Source organism: Chionomys nivalis, chromosome 7 (assembly GCF_950005125.1).
Source record: "Chionomys nivalis chromosome 7, mChiNiv1.1, whole genome shotgun sequence".
In the NCBI taxonomy this organism is placed as follows: Eukaryota; Metazoa; Chordata; class Mammalia; order Rodentia; family Cricetidae; genus Chionomys; species Chionomys nivalis.
The window spans coordinates 67930151-67947625 of NC_080092.1; the positions used below are offsets into that span (position 1 = coordinate 67930151).

Here is a 17475-nt window from a genome sequence, read left to right on the forward strand (position 1 = left end):
ACACCCAGTTGCTTTACTTTCCCAAGTGCAGGGATTGCAGGCGTGTGCCACTACAGCTGGCTTCTATCACCTTAACTGTACTGTTTGACACAATAGTTAACATCTGGCTGCTATGGCAGACTACATGGCCAGTGTGTGTTGAAGAGACCATAGCTAACATTTTTAACCATCTATTCAGGCTGTCTTCCACTCTGTTTGTAGCTCCTCAACCAAAAGAGGAGATTGTTGGTACTTTGGGTGTTCCTGCAGAAAGTTGCTTTACTAAATCCGACACAGCTTGGCAGCCTGAGGAAGTATGTGGCAGACGGGCAATGGCTACAGATGCTTCTTCTAGCCTAGAACAGAAATCCCAAAGAGACTGTGTGTTCCTCAGCATCATGGACCTAGGACTTCCATTTCTTTATTTCCAATCTTACTTTAGCCTTGAATCTGTGACTCCATTTCTACTCTTGTGCATAATTCTTACATGATTTTTCTTGTTTTGTAGTGTTAGGAATAGAACTCGGGGACCTGACCATGGCAGGCAGCATATGCACTGTATCCCCCTATAGAGCCCAGGCCGGCCTCAAACTCAGAATCCTCTGCTGTAGACTCCCAAGTGTTGGAATTAGCTTCCCAAGTTGCAAATTGCCACACCCAGCAAACACTCACCCAGTCCTTTTTGAACAGGGTCTCACTCTGTCCCCAGGCTGACCTGATCTCAAACTCACAGTGCCTCAGCCTCCTAAGTTATAGGTAGGTGTCAGCCACTGCCTCCAGCTCCATTTTTTTAATGATTACATTTAGAAAGCTAGTCTCAAGGATTTTATTTCAGTTTTTCCTTATTATTAATATACAGTAGTCCTAGCCGATGGCTTTTGAGCCCTTTAACGTTTTTCTGTGTTTGTTTTGAGACAGGGTCTTGTTAGCACAGGCTACCTCCAGGCTCCCCAGTGCTGTGACTTATGGGCAGGCACCACCATACCCAGCCTCCCCTTCCTAATTTTATGTTACTGAAAAACAAGTGTATTTGAAAGGGAAAGAAAGTTCAAAGAGCAAATACTCCCTGAGGAGTTATGTACAATAAATGAACAAGCCAATAAACAGCCAAATATTTCTCTTGCTTTTTGTTGTTGTTTTTGATTTTTGTATTTTGAGACAGGGTTTCTGTGTAGTTCTGTCTGTCCTGGAACTCACTCTGTAGACCAGGCTGGCCTCAAACTCAGAGATCCTCCCGCCTTTGCCCTGGGTGCTAGGATTAAAGGCATGTGCCACCACCTTTTTTTCAGAACCACCTCCCATAGAGAAACACACCCCATGCAGATGTCCTTATTTGACACAGTCACAAAAGAGAGTTACAAAACAAATGGATCCAGAAACTTCAAGGGGAATGGGATTGGGTAAAATTAATGACATGTTCTCAGAATCCCAGCTAATAATATAAACTGTCCATCATCCTTTTGTTTACATATTACTGTCACTATGTACACCCATGCTGTCCAATAAAGGAGCTAATAAAACAAATGGCTCAATAGTTAAGAGCACTGGCTGCTCTTACAGAGGACCCAAGTTCAGTTCCCAACACTAACGCAGAAGCTGACAACCACCTGGAATTGGGTTCCAGAGGCTCCAGTACCCTCTTCTAGCCTCTGGGCAGCAGACATATAGTGTGCATGCATACACACAAGCACAACATTCATACATAAAATCAAAAGTAAGTAAATATTGGGGTTGACCAGACAAGGTAGTTCAGAAGTTAAGAAATACTACTCCTGGAGACGATCCAGGTTTGGTTCCCAGCACCCACACGGCGGCTCACAGGTACCTGGAACTCCATTTCCAAAGGTTTCAATACCCTTTTTTGGTCTCCAAGGGCACACGCAGGTAAAACACCCATACACATAAAATAATAAATATTTTAAAATATAAAGTTGCTTTTCTTTCAAGTGTTGGATGATTAGGTGTGGTCCCTGCAGTCCCTCTTGTCCTGAGCTTATGTAAATTAATCTCATTATATAGGCCAGGCTGGCCTGGAACTCCCTATAGACCAGGCTGGCCTCAGATTCCCGAGTGCTAGGATTACAGGGCTGTGGCACCATACCCAGCTTCTCTGAGGTGGAGTAGCCCTGTCTTACTGCCATTTGCTCCTTGTGTTCGTAGTTCTGTTTGTTCACACCAGCCATTGTAGCTCTTACTTTTTGAGATTTATTTTTTATTATGTGTGTCAGGGGCCAGGGGGTGTGTGCATGTGAGCACTGAGGCCAGAGTCATTAGATCCTGTAGCTGAAGCCACCTGATGATGGGTGCCATGAATTTATCCAGGTTGTCTGCAGGAGCAGCACACACGTGCTAAACCATCTCTCCAACTCTGTTCTAACTCTGGAGCCACACTTTATCAGTCAGTAGTACTTATAACATCTGGATATTCCATGTCGCTAGAATAGTTCACTGTGATCATTGTGCTTGAAAAAGCATGGTCCAGCAGCTGGCGTACAGCAAAGGCTCCATCAGACGGATAACCAACCCTTAGTGCATCCAGAGCTCTTGTGTGCGCATCCTTCCCTGGGGTGATAAAGTACTGCAATATCAGAAGGATAGTTTTCCTTTCTGTTGCTCTTAATTTTGTTAATTTTTGTTTTATTTTCGTGTGTGGTGTGTTGTATGTGTGTGTAGTGTGGGGGACAGGTCAGTGTTAAGACCCTTCTGTTGTGAACCACCTTACTGTTTGAGACAGGGCTTCTCGCTGGATCTGGAGCATCTGGAGCTTCCTGACTGCGCGAGACCAGCTGGCCAGTGAGCTCCTGTCTCCACTTGCCCAAAGCTAGAATTACAGAGGCAGACCATCATGTTGTGCTTTTACACAGTTGTTGAGGTTCTGAATCCAAATCCTTAGCTTGCATGTTCCTGAATGAGCCATCTTCCCAGCCCTTTACCATTAGTTTCGAAAGATGTAATTTAGCCAGGCATGGCAGCCCAAGTCCATAATCCTCTGACCAAAGAGGTTGAGTCAGGAGGATCAGGACCAAGGCCAGCCTCTCCCACAGAGTTGGTTTGGGGCCAGCCTAAGCTACATGAAATCCTGTCTCAAAAAGCCAAGAAAAAAGTTTTTTGAGGGGCTGGAGGAATGACTGCTCTTCCAGGGAACCCAGGCTAACTTTCCAGCACCCACATAGCAGCTCACAACCATTAGTCCCTCCAGTTCTAGGGTGTCTGATGCCCTCTTCTGGCCTCCGTGGACACTGTAAGCACCTGGTGCACAGAGGTATATACAGACAAAACACTCATGCATGAAACTTTAAAAAAATACTTTTAAAAGAATAAATTTTTGTTTTGAAACAACTAAGAAGATTTAAGAGGCACTTCAGTGGGGACCTCACTGTGTGTGCTGTAGGCCCTACCCAGTGTGCTTCTCCCCAATGTAAGCTGTGGGCCAACAGTGTCCCTGTAGAGTTCTCAAGGGGCTGAATGACCTTTTTACAGGGTCGCCTAAGACCATTGGAAAAAACAGGTATTTAAGATTCATATCAGTAGCAAGATTACAGTTGCAAAGTAGCAAGGAAAATAATGTTACGGTGGTTGGGGCAGCAGGAAGGTTGAGACCCACTGTGTGGGCCCGTGTGCAGCTCGCACCTAGTCATCTGTGCTGAGCGGATAAAGGATTTGCAGGGAGTTGAGAATCTCAACAGCATGGAGGCATTTCTAAGTGATCTCCTAGAAAAAAATTGAAACAATGTGACCAGTGCCATCCATTAAAAAAAAAAAACCTCCCCTTTTCCTTTTGTCGCCTTGTAAGGCTGAGACAGTTCTTGAGAGCCAGCGTTTGGGGCGGCACTTCAGCCCTGAGACAGTCTCCAGCAAGGCTGCTATAGGAAGAGCATTAGCGTGTACGTAATAGCCACTTGAGATGGGACAATAAAACTAGATAAGGGTGTGAAAAGTGGGAACCATCCAAGTAGCAGTCTGCCCCTCACGACTGTAGACCACTTGTCGTTATGTCATTACTGCCCCTGTGCCAAGCTGGAGCTGAGTCGGCCATCACCCCGCTGCACTGAAGCAGAATCGAATCTCTCATCTCTTCATTACAAGGGTTTCACTTGGATCTCCATTCGAGAAAGACAGCTTTGTGGAAGGATTTCTACTCAGATTGGCTCCAGGACAGCGTGGCTCTAGGTGAATCAATTATTCTCAGTTGAAAACAAGCAGCAGTTCCCTCCTGGATAGTTTCTGTCCCAGTCTGGAGACAGGAAGAGCGGGAACGCCGCAGTCTCTGGCCCGTCTTTCTATTTATAGCGCTTGCTTTGTTCCTTATGTACCATGCTGACGGGTGAATGCTCTGAATAGAACAGATGGGCTAGGCACGGTAACACGTGTTGTGATCCTAGCACCCAGGAGACTACGACGGGACTGAAGCAAAAGGCCAGCCAGAGGCTACATAGTTGAGACCTTGTCTCATAGCTAATAAATACCAATAAAATATTCCCCTTAAAATTTTGAAATACTGAGCTAGGAATGTTACACAGTTGATAGAACACATTCTTACCACCTCAGGTTCCATCCCTGGCACCAAAAATAGAAGTGCACGGTGGGGTAGTCATGCTCTGATTTTATAAAATCCTTTAACTGCTTTCAAATATGTGTAAGCCCAGTGCATTAACTGGAGGCCAGTGGGGTGGCACATGCCTGTAACCCAGCTGCTCGGGTTGCCGAGGTGGGAGGATAGCAAGTTTCAGGCCAGCCTGGGCAATTCAGCAAGACTCTTTCAAAACTCTGTGTGTGTGGTGTGTGTATGCGTGTGTGCACGTACGCGTATGTATGTGTGTGTGTGTGTGGTGTGTGTCTGGAGATGTAACTCTGAAGGAGAGTGTCAGGTCCAAGGTCTTGGACTCAGTTCTGCTGGTGCCAGGGATGCGTGTGAGTGTTGAGCATCTTGTCCTTGCTATCAGCAAAGATACAGACTGACTGATGGAGATAAAGGACGTGATGCACCTGCCGGAGCTCTGTTGTAATAGAAAACTGAACAAGGTTGATGAGTTTGGTTATAACTGACTTTTTAAAACTTGTCTGTACTGTATTCAAGATCAGCTGAGCCTCTTAGACTAGAAAGGGACATTTAGGGTGGTGCAGCCGTGGGTAAACAATGCACTATAGGCAGGTTTTCCTCATACTCTTACTTTATTGTACAGACAAGGTCCTTGCCTAAGCCTAAATTCAAGTGACCTTCCCACCCAGGCCTCCCAAGTGTCTGGGACCCTACGTCCGTGCTACTGAGCCAACTCGTTGTGTACCATCTGTCTAGAAATCAGGTCCATTTCTTATTTTCAATACTTTCCGTGTACTAGTTCACCCCTTAGATATATATGTGGATTTTTCTTTCTTCTTGCCTCTTTTTTGCTGATGTTTAAGAAAAAACTCCTGGATAAACTCCTGGATAGTACTAGATAGTCACCAGTGGAGGGTATATGTCCTGGAAATTTAAGGTGAACGAACAGTGGAGAAGGTGCTTACCCACAGTCCCTTCTGTACCGTCCGTCTCCTTTGGGATGCAGTGGGCAGAAAGGTCACTCTGGAGGACTTCGTCTGATGTGGCTCTGGCTAAAGCAGCAGCCAGAAAGGAAGGGCAGTTACTGAAAGAGAGGCACAAGGGATCCTCAGTAAGAACTTCAACGTGCAGCTTTAGTGCGCTGTAACGCCTGCCGTGTCTTATCCCAGAACTGCCCTTTAACATCCAACAAATGACGGAGCGCGTTAGCTGACAGACCGCTGCTGGGCACTGGACGGACAGTGGTATATCTCCCAGGCTAGGTAGACAGGTGGTAAGCAGGGCAGCTAAAAGATAAGCTTTATGAGAGGAACAACACAGTGGCTCTAGCGGTGCCTAGACTGGGTGCCAGTCATGCCATATCCTTAAATATGAAAAGGACTGAGTTATGAGGAAGTGGAAGGGCCGGATGAAATACTTCAGGCTAGCGTTGCACAGGCTGTAAGAGCTTGAGAGAAGTCACAGGAATTTTTGAGCAGGTAAGTGCCACCATGAGATAAGAACTAAAATATTCCCTGGTTCGCTGTGCTAAAGGAAATCAGAATGTAGCAAGAATGAAAATCCATGGAAGGGAGGAGGAGGAAGCGAGGAGGACGGGAGTAAGAGCATGAGTCAGGGAGGAGGAGGAAGCAGGGAGGACGGGAGTAAGAGCATGAGTCAGGGAGGAGGAGGAAGCAGGGAGGACGGGAGTAAGAGCATGAGTCAGGGAGGAGGAGGAAGCAGGGAGGACGGGAGGAAGCATGATGGGGAGGAGGTGGGGCAGGAAGAGGAGCAGGAGGAGGGATGGGAGGAGGAAGAGTAGGAGGGTGTATTTTGGAGAAAGATGCTGTAGAACTTGCTGACAGTTGTGTCGAGGTGAGTGAAGGGCTGAGAGTGAGTCCTGAGTTTGTCTGAGCAGCTACGTGGGAGGACATGAACCAGGACAAGAGGCTTGAGGACGTGGGCTAATGTAGAAAACAAGAGTTCATTTTAGCTGTTAAGCTGGAAACAGCGATGAGATATTTTATAAAGGTATAAAATGATTAACTGGATTTTAGAGAGGGGTTCAGATATTAGGAAATTGGGACAGGAATAGAAATAGTCACACAGGAGGAATGGGAACAACTGTGTTCTCCTTTGGAGTGGGAAGGTTGCTCTGTGCCTTGCCGTTTGATATGCTGTGGAAAGCAGGGCAGCGGGTATTTGCCTTGTTAGTGCCTGAGTTTTCATGTGAAGGCAACTCTAGACAAGGAGCTATATCGTGGATCTCACTAGCACATGGAGAAACCTTGACTCCTAAGCCTGAGCCTCATGCAGTTGTGGATGAGGTTTTGGAGACACTGGAGGGGGGTCGCATGTGTGGATGCTGTGAACTCTGACCAGAAGGCCGTGGCAGAATGTCTGTCTGTAGCAGGCCGTGGCAGTTTCTGCTCTCACATTGTTTTTGCATGCACAGCTCCAACCCAGGCACACTACACTAGCCCAGTGCTTTGCCGTCGAGTCCCAGCTGCAGGCCCCATGCTGTTTAGAACCTTGTCATTTCACGTACAGTTTGCTGCTGTTCCTTTACATGGGCTAAGACTTGGGAACTGTTTTTCTGTATTTTTTTTGGCGGGGGGCGGGGGGGGGGAGTAGGCTCTTTGTCTATCCTGGCTTCTTGCTTTCTTCCTTTCTCCTAGATTGCTTATTCTTGGAACCCAGCAGCCATACTGTGAGGAAGCCCAAACCAGCCAACTTGGAGAAACAGCATGTCAGGGGTCACACGGATTTGAACTGAGGTCCCTGCCTCCAGCTGGCAACCACCACCAGCTGCCTGATGTGTAAGTGCACAAAGCTCCAGACAACACAGTCTCCAGCCTGAGGCATCAGATGTGGGACAGAGATGGGAACTTCACTGTGCCAGTCTGAAATCCTGAGCGAGAAACTATAGTATAATAAATGACTTTATTACGCCACTAGGTTTTGTCATGATTTGTTAGATAGCCACTGTAACTGAAAACCCGGTATTTTAAAGCTTTCTAGAAGATAGGAACCTATAGAGACTAAAAATGGCTAGGCATGGTAGCGTATAATCCCAGCACTCCAGAGGCAGAGAGTCTGTGAGTCGGTCCAGCCTCCCCACTCCCCCCCAAAAGACTGAAAGATAGAGGAACTTGAAGAGGAGAGTCGAGGGAGTTGAGTGTTTGAAGAGGGGAATGGCTGCTAAGGGGACCAAATGTGGAAGGGAAAGGAATATTTACTATAACAACATGTAAATAAATCATCGCTGACTGGGTACCAAGATAATTTAATGGGAGGGAAAATGTCTCAAAAAATGGAACCGGGGGAAATTAAGCTTGATCCCCATATATAAAAGCACCAATTAAAAGTGCATTGCATGGGGGCTGCTCATGCTTGTCTAGTGTGCAGAGACCCTGAATTCAAGCCCTAGCTGCTTCCTTTCTCCCCTAAAAAAGAAGAGACAATTGACAGCAAGCATTAATATAACATCGGACGCCAGGACTCTGTATACAGCTGAGTGGGCACAGAACAGTCAATATAAAGTTGCTGTATGGCTCAGCAGGCCTTCTAGAGATATATGCCTTAGAAATGAAAGCGCACATCCACACGAAGGCTTGTATGTGGACGCGCATCTCAGCGAAATAAATTGCATCAGATACAGAGTGCAGTACCTTTTTAATATTTATTTTATGAGTAGGGGTGCTTTGCCAGCATGTAAATCCGTGTACATGTGTGTGCCTGGTGCATGAAGAGGTCAGCAGGGCTCATCAGGTCCCCTGGAACTGGAGTTGCAGATGGTTGTGAGTTACCATGTGGGTGCTGGCTGCTTTTAGCCATTAAAAGGAACAAAGCACTTACACATGCAACAGCATAGATGAGCCTTAGAGATCTGCTGGCAGAAGGCCACACTAAAGGCCACGTATTATAGTGATGCAGTTCCAGGAAAAGCCTATGTTAGGTAAATCTGTAGAAAGAGAAGCGGTGCTTTGGGGATGAAGTCCAGTCTATATGGAATACCAGCCTTTGATGGGGTGAAGATGGTGCCTTAGATGGGAAAAGAAGGAAGGAACTGGGTGATGCACACCTTTAATCCCAGCACTCAGGAGGCAGAGGCAGGCGGATTTCTGAGATCAAGGCCAGCCTGGTCTACAGAGTAGGGCAGCCAGGGTTACACAGAGAAACCTGGTCCAAAAAAATGGTTAAAAAAAAAGAGAGGGAGGGAGGGAGGTCAGGCAAGCAGTTAGTTTATGTCCAGGTAGGGTTTTCTATTTGCTGTAGGAAGTGAGGGCAGTCACTCTAACAGTGTGACTAAGAAGCCCTCACAGGTCTTTTCTGGGCTTGCGTGCCTGGTGCCAGGCTCTGTTCTACTGCTCACCATCTATATGAGCAGGAACCATAAGCCCTGCCCTCCTAGCGCTTACACCAGAGGGAGGTTTCTCAATGGAATGTGAAGCTAGATCAACTCTCAAAACCTTTTCGGGCATGAGAATCGCCTATGGATCTTGTTAAAACATTAAAGGATTGCGGGGCACTCCCATCGAGGTTCTCAGCAGGCCTGGGTGAGGCGCGAGAATCTTCATTTCTAACCAATCCCTGGAGAAGGTAGGCAGTGCTCACTGACTGGAGACATGTGAGACACTGTCAGTACGTAGTTCCTCCCATCTGTGTTCCTGTGTATGCAGATAAAGACTCGTCTTGTTCGCCAAGATTGGAGTTTTTACAGGGTGGCATGGTACGGTCAATTAAAGACGTGGGAACTACATTATCTTTTTAAGTATGTGATTATGATAGTAGGCCTTGGACTCGTAAGTTGCCCAAGAAAGAATAGATGTTGTAAACCAGTGCGGTCTAAATGAAAATGAAGAGTGGGTGAAAGCACTTGGGTTCAAAATCCAGGATACACGTTATGATCTGAGAGCAGGATGCCGTGTGCACCATTACTAGGAAGGTCGGGTGAGGCCAAAGACCTGGTTCAGAAACACAGAATCGCAGGGCTTACACTCCAGACCTCGAAGGAAGATAGGTCTTCAAACTCCCTCTCTCATTCCTCAGTACGTGTGTGTGGTGTGTGTGTGCTCACATGTCCAGATGCATGCGGAGGCGGGGAGTGCACACACACATCTGCACGAGTGTGTTATTCTCTGGGTGACTGTCCACTTTCTTCTTGGAGTTGGGGTTGACTGACTAGTGAACACTGGGGCTCTGCTGTCTCTGTGGCAAGAGACAGCAAGATTACATGCGCACACCAACACATCTGGCACATCTGGGAACCGACCTCAAGTGCTCACGCTTGCAGGCACTCGCCAAGCTCTCAGCAGTTCTTTTTAAAATTGCAGGTTATGATGCTAAATGAATAATGAAATTGCTGTTGTCTGCATTAGCAGCATTGGGCATTATCACCTGAACTATGCCCTCTGCCCTTTTTCATTAGAAAACTTACAGCTATTCATTCATTATTCATTCATTCATTCATTATTCATTATTCATTCATCTGTCCAGAGGGGGTGGGGAGCACATGCAAGTCAGAGGACAGCCTGCAGGAACTGATTCTCTCCTTCCACTGCATGGGCTCTGGGGATGGAACCCAAGTGGTCAAGTTTGGTTGGAAGCACCTGTAACCCCGAGACCAGTGGTTCTCAACCTGTGGGTTATGACTCCTTGTGTATCAGAATTCATAGCAGTAGCAAAATTACAATTATGAACTAGCAACAGAAATAATGTTATGGCCTGAGGTCACCACGACAGAGGAACCGTATTAAAGGGTTGCGGCACTAGGGAGGTTATTTTGACATGAGGTTTCTTTCACGACATTGCCCAAACAGACTCCAAACTTGAGAGCTTTCTGAGACTGGGGTTTCAGGCCTGCACCCCACACCCAGTTGTGACTAGCCGTCTCTGCTCTGCTTTGCTCTGGGTGTGGTTCTGGGTGTGGGGGTCTACAGCTCCAGGTGTGGTAGGCGAGCAGGACAGTGGAGCTGAGTAGCATTCCAGGTGTGCTGGAGGGCACTTTTCACATCTGCTACCCCTCAGCAGCTATGGAACGCAGGCTCAAACGCAGCACCTCCGTCATCGCTGTCTAGACGACTGGCCTCCTCTTGAGGACTCGAAGGTTCCTGCCGCCCATCTTTCAGGCTTTCCTCTGATCTAATCTAAAGCTGTGTATTAAAATGATGCGAGAACTTCAGTGTGATCTAGCTCCCTGAATTCCACAAGAAAATGATACATTTGGTGTAATTAAGTGATCAGTCTAGGCTCATCAAAGGTAACGACTGTGACGAGTTGAGAGAACAAGGCGCGCACGTTCTTGTCATTAGTGTGTCATCTGCAGCCCATTTTTAGTTAAAGCTAATGTACTTTTTTAACTTTTGTCAGACAGAATGAAAATATTTTCAGTGAAGCAGGGAGGAGGATTAGCTCACTAAAGTGAGATCTCAAACATCACCTCCGTCAGCTCGGTCTGCACGTCAGAACATGGAATCACCCCTATGAATCATTTCTTAGGGTTTTGACTAAACCGAAAGAAGCTGTTTCTGAGAAATCAGAATTGCAAATGTCTGAAGCGTAGTCACATCAGAGAATACTTGATACACCTCAGATGCAAACGTATCATTAGTGCTTGTCATTTTAAGAGAGTCACCAAGAGTGACTAACACAATAACACAGAAACTGCTTTTCTGCAGAATCTCTCGAAAATGCTTAGAAAATGTTGAAGTTTGGCGAAAATGTAGTCAGCGTAGCGAATAGCAGAAGATGGTCGGTCAATAATGAGGCAGAGTGCAGACCTGGACCTAGAACTGTGCTTTGGGGCTGGAGAGATGGGTGGACAGTTAGGAGCACTGGCTGCTCTTCAGAGGACGTGGGTTAGAGTCCTAGCACTCCCAGACAGTTAGCAACTATCTGTGAGCCCAGTCCCGGGGACCCAGTGTCCTCTGCTGGCCTCTGTAGGCACCAGGCATGTACACAGCACACAGACAAACATGCAGACAACACACACATTAAATAAGTAGAGAAATAGCATCAGATGCTGCTGCATTGGAAGCACTGCGGTCACTCGTGTGACTCCACCCCGCAGGGCTGTGGATGGTCTAGGTCTTCTAAAATCAACTTGATCTTGTTAGGGTCCTCAGACACAATAAAATATTGCAGCTTTGCTTGTTTTACAGACACACGTGCGCATGTGCACACACACACACACAGAAAGAGAGAACTATAAGACAAATTCTTTGAAATACTTTCTGTTCTTACTTCCAAGCAGTTTAGAGCCTATGCACAGAAAGAAGTGTTTTCTACACAACCGTTTGTTACTTCCTTTTTTATCTTAAACACTGAAGTATAGACTTTACATATTCATAGACAGAAATAGTCTCTATTTTGTTTCTAAGTCGTGTATTGTATACGCTTTTTGAACAATGCTGAAAATCATTAGAGGGCCACTGACATTGAGTCACAAGGAGTAAAACACTGCTCATTAGCGCTGCTTCTGTCGATGAATGCGTGAGTATATACTTGGGATTTTATATAGACTTTTCAAGCCCCATTAACATCAGAAGCTGAGCTCTATAAATACAAGACAGGATTTTCTTTAAGGTAAATGTTTTTCAAACACATGCAAACCACCAGAAAACTCTGGTTCCTGAATGCCTTGACTGTCCTTCCCTAGTGGTCGCATTGGCAGCAGCATTGTGTTTAGCTTCCAAGTATTTATTTGGAGAGGTCAATCTTGTCTTCAGTTCTACTTCAAAGAAGGACCGAGAGTGCTCACTGGTAGGGTATGTGCTCAGACTGTATAAAAAACTACACCTGCTCCCAGGCATGCCTGCCTGCCTGCCTGCCTGCCTTCCTTCCTTCCTTCCTTCCTTCCTTCCTTCCTTCCTTCCTTCCTTCCTTCCTTCCTTCCTTCCTTCCTTCCTTCTTTTCTTTTGAGACAGGGTCTCACTATATAGCTCTTGCTGGCCTGGAACTACATGGATCAGGCTGGCCTGAACTCACAGAGATCTACCTAGTTTTGCCTCCCAAGGGCTAAAGGCAGTGCTATCACGTGCAAGGTGGTGGGAAAATCTGTTTACAGGATTTGTCCTACAGTGTCTGAGCAGTCTTTTAGAAGGAAACATTAAATCATCATGGGAGCACCTGGATAATATCAGAAGCAGGCTGAACTGAACTTGGCAAAAGAATGTGTGCTTATTGTGCAGAAGGGAAGGCGTCGGGCTTAGCAGAATAGCAAGGGAAGCTTGTTCAAGGACTGAGCATGTTCAGTCCTTGAGACCTCCAGACTTGGTAGATACTTCATACGCTTATTGTAAAAATGGATTGTGCTGCTATGAAAATAAGAAACAAAAGCAGAGACGGCTGAGAGTATAGCATTTCACACCATGTACAAGACCTTGCGCTGCATTTGAGAGAGAACAGACAAAAGAGCGCAGAGTCGGCAGTGACCCTGGTGCCCAAACGTAGCTACACTGCTTACACTGACAGCCCTGAAAGCCGACCAACCGTCCCTGAAATGCTGCTGAGCTGACTTGTTGGAGGAGGTGAGAGTAGACATCGAGAATCTGGAAAGGCTCCTCCCAGCCGGGGCCTCCGGGGATGCCAAACCCTAGGCTGTGTTTCTTCCATTGGAAAAGTAAGAAAATGGGGTAACTCCAGACTCTTCCAGGCCTAAAATGCTACCTCTGTAATTCTATTCCAAGTAAGTATTGTTTTTCATTTCAAAGATGGGTCAAAGGCAGCTTAGAAATATAAACTCACTGTGGGAAGCAGACAGCAGGGTCCCTGGAGTCTAGACGCTAGTTTAAGAATAGTCTAGGCAACAAAGGAAGACATCAACCCAAAATATTATTTCTATAAATATATAAGGATGTTCTGCTTTATGTATTAGGTGTATTTTTTTAAAGATTGATTGATTGATTGATTGATTATGGTGTTCTGTCTGCACATATGCCTGCAGGCCAGAAGAGGGCGCCAGATTTCATATAGATGGTTGTGAGCCACCATATGGCTGCTGGAAATTGAATTCAGGTTCTTTGAAGAACAGGCAGTGCTCTTAACAGTTTAGCTATCTCTCTAGCCTTTAGCTATATTCTTCAATTTGGATTGCTGGGCATAATAGCACATGTTTGATCCCAGCGTCAGGGCAGCAGAGCAGGTGAATCTCTATGAATTTCAGGCTAACCTGGTCTACATAGAGAGTTCTAGGCCAGCTAAGACTATATCGAAAGATCGTGTCTCAATAAATAAATGAATATTCACTCACATAAGCGCCGTTGGTCTTGACAGTGTGTCCATTAGTTAGGACAGACTTCTTTGGACTTTGTGTAGCATCTACGCCATAAGCCTCATATGGAACAATACTGTTCCAAGTGCCATGGAGCTTCTACTATTTTTTGTTTTGTTTTTGAGGCAGGGTCTCTCTGTTTAGTCCTAGCTGTTATGGAACTCACAATGTAGACCAGGCTGGCCTTGCACTCACAGCTATCTGACTGCCTTTGCCTCCTGAGCCCTGGGATTAAAGGCGTGTGCCACCACCGCCCAGCAAAAGCTTTGAATTTTAGATTTTTGATTGTGAGCCTAGCCTTTAAGGGCTGAGCCATCTCTCCAGCCCAAGCTTTGTATTTTAAACAACAATCCATCCTCCTCCTTCTTACAAATATTTCCAAGAGCTTATTACTCTGTCTCCACATCAGTGCTAACTGGGTGCCCTACATTAGCGATAAGGAAAGAGGATAGGGCTGGAATGAAGGCTGACTCTGAGCACTGGATGCTGTCTTTGTGTAAATAGATTAACACACCATGGAAACAATAAATCACTTAATTTTCAGATGCCAAGGGTGGATCTCCCCTCAGCCAGCTTGTCAGTACTGTGCATATCAGGACAGTCTACATTTTAAGGCTGCAAACTGAGTAAGCCAGGCCAGGAAGCACTTTGATCACAATGCTAAACCTACACAAATCACCAGAGACGCTATTAGATAAATTAGAGGTTTAAAAGTACATCCTTCCTGACATTGGCAGTGTGGGCGTCTGCACATCACAGCACCCGCAGCTGTGTTTCGGCAGGCTGGGCAGAGCCCCCTAAGGTAACAGAAATTCTAGAAGGTGGGACGTTTCCATCAATTAACTCAGATTCCACTGAGCAGTTCCTAGCCCACGGGATCATGGCGGGCCCTCATCTCAGCATGAGTCTGCCTGGGTGATGACGAACAATGCTGATTCCTGGTCACCCCCATCTCCTCTAATCATAAGAATTTTAAGTCTAAAATAGCGCATTCAACTAAAAATAAAGAGGGCCAATCCTCTACCTGACAGTATTCCTTCTCTTAGCGGGCTGTGTGGAGTGAAGGGGCTGGATTTCTTTGCCTGTAGGCTGTTCTTTGTCAAGCAACCTCTAGGAATGCCACCTGGAGTCAGATGGCAGTGCCCACACAGCACTGGCTCTTTCAGGCTCGTGGAGGGTTCCAATGCCTACCAGGTGCCTCGCTCCTACCACTCCAGGCTTGGGGTTCACAGCAGAAGTCTCCCTGCCGTGCCTATCGGCATAATCTCAGCAACTATTTTTGCTCACACTGACCAGGTTGACATTCAAGGGAAACCTACATTATTTCAGGTTTCCTGTGACTTCCAATTAGCTGCTACAAGGTCACCCAAAGCGAGACTAGCAGTGGTAGAAGATGACAGAGTGAAGTTGTGTTAGCAGGAAATCGTGTCACCTTTCTCCCAAACGCAGACTGAACTGAACAGCCTGTGTCCTGAGACAGCCCTTGCTGGAGTGTCCCCATGTGATCTTCCTGCTGGATCCTGTGTGCTCAGGTCTGTTCCCTCAAGGGCTGCAGACAGCACCATGCTGCAGATTCTTCCCTGGGTATCTGCACATGACACACCCCTACATTTCAGGGTGCTTTCTGCTCCGATGGTCCTCTCTTCCTGGCTCCTGGATCCTTCTGAGGCTTTGTCTTTATACTAACTTCCATCAACTCTAACCACAGACTCCTGTGCTAACTGCGTGCCACCGCTGCATCTCCCACACTGCAGTGGTCATCTGTGGAGAACGCTGCCCAGGGCCTGTGTCCATGCTCACACAGTGCGCACTGAGGAGCTGCTGGCCGGGACAGGAGTGTTGTCCTGTGCATCTCCTCTTAGAATGAGTGTGTCCTTAAATTAGACATTTATTTGTGGGGATAGGGGATGTTTAGAAGTCGGAGGGCAGTTCTGGGTCTGGGGCAGCTGTGAAGGTAAGGAGTCAGGACAGGAAGTATTTCCAGAAGGAACTCAGGTGTGTGAGCAGCGTCACTGCAAAGCGCTGCCATGCCATGGCACTGACATCCCTGAGCCATTTCTTCCTGGGCTCTTCTCTGTGGGCCTGAAACCTTTGTCACTGCGTGCACTTTGGATGGGATTTGGAGACTCTGGTTAATGTAAAGTGTAACGACTGAGTGATTTCGAGAGCTAACATCTAGTCAGCACCAATGTATGATGCGCTTACAGTTGCTTCCATCCTTCCTGCTCCTGCGTCCTTCACACACGCCTGGCACAGTCTGTGACAGATTGCACAGTCCTCTCTAGTCTGAACAGCATATGTGCACTCACCAGAATTTAAATAAATCTCTGAGGAAGGAAAGTTGTGGGTTTATTTTCCTAATTTATTTTAACAATATAGAAATTCCGTCCTTTCAGATTCCTGATCTTTAAATCATGCTGGATTGTCAGGTGTATTCTAGAAACAGAGGTCAGAGGAAGAACTTAAGCCATTGAAAATAATGAGAATTTATCCTGTTTTTTTGTGGGTCTTTCGTTGCTGCTGTTGTCATTGTTTTGGGTGGGGATATGAGTATCTCTCCACATAGCTCTGGCTGTCCTAGAACTCACTGTGTAGATCAGGCTGGCCTTGAACTCACAGAGATCCTCCTGCCTCTGCCTCTGGAGTGCTAACATTAAAGGTATGCTACCATGGTTGGCAAATTTATCCTATTTGAAGACCTCCCAAGGCTAAAGGAATTGTAAACAACGAGTTGACATCAAGCTAACTTCCCACTGACATACACCAAACAAGGTGATGAACAGAGGACCCCAGCATTCTACTTCTGGGGAAACCTACCCCCACTGGAAACGCATTAGACAAACGACATGGCTTCCACGGGCAGTTCTGCTTCTCTTCATGCACTGAACTCTTGTCAGTGGTGTCTAAGGTGTTTTCCACGTCTTACTGCTCCATTGTGGAAATCTTCAAATGTACAAAAAGCTAAGATGCTTTTGTTGTGGGATGTTTGTACACTGTGTGAAAGTGTGCTGTGCTTGGTGCAGGCAGAGAGGACTCTGGGAAGAAGAAAGATGGAGGTCGCCAGCCAATGTGGAGGAGGCAGGATGGGCAGTATAGAGTAAAAGTAACTGAGCGTGTAAGGACTACATGAAAAGATAGGGGCTAATTTAAGCTGTAAGAGCCAGTTGGGGACCAGCCTAAGCTAAAGGCCAAGCCTTCATAATAAGAGTCTCCGTGTCATTTGGGAGCTGGCTGGCGTGACAGAGAAAGACGCACTATATACTTTCCCACTGAAATTCATATGCCCGGTGCTTAGAGGCTGCCATTAACACTGTGCTCTTCATCCGCCGATTGGCTCAATAGACCTGATTGTTCATGCACATGAAAGTGACTTACTGATGTCAGTGTGCTTCCTTCTAAATATCTCAATGTGCACGTCATGGTCTAGAATTCAGTGTTTGTTTGCAGCTTTTCCTAAAATCTATATATTACAGAATGCACAAACTGTAAGTCTATTCATGCCATACTGATAAATGCATGTATCCAGGACCTCAGATCCCCACTAGAATCCAGGGCCACCAGGCTGCTTCCACCACATCTTAACCTGGTCTCTCACTGGTCTCACTTTCTTCACTGCAGATTGGTTATGTTCTCTCTGAAATTTGTACAGGTACGTCTTCTTTTGTGGAAGCTTCTTTCCATCCAGCAATGTCGTGGCGATCTA

General features: G+C 46.4%; 1 protein-coding gene across 1 annotated transcript in view; it reads right to left on the reverse strand.

Annotated features, from left to right (window-relative positions):
- The window catches only part of Ppm1e (protein phosphatase, Mg2+/Mn2+ dependent 1E), a 147173-nt gene that overhangs the window by 19731 nt on the left and 109967 nt on the right, over positions 1 to 17475 (reverse strand). Inside the window, exon 2 of the mRNA XM_057775895.1 lies at positions 5485 to 5603. Within this exon, the coding sequence (XP_057631878.1) occupies positions 5485 to 5603 (119 nt within the window). The remainder of the gene's footprint in view (positions 1 to 5484; positions 5604 to 17475) is intronic.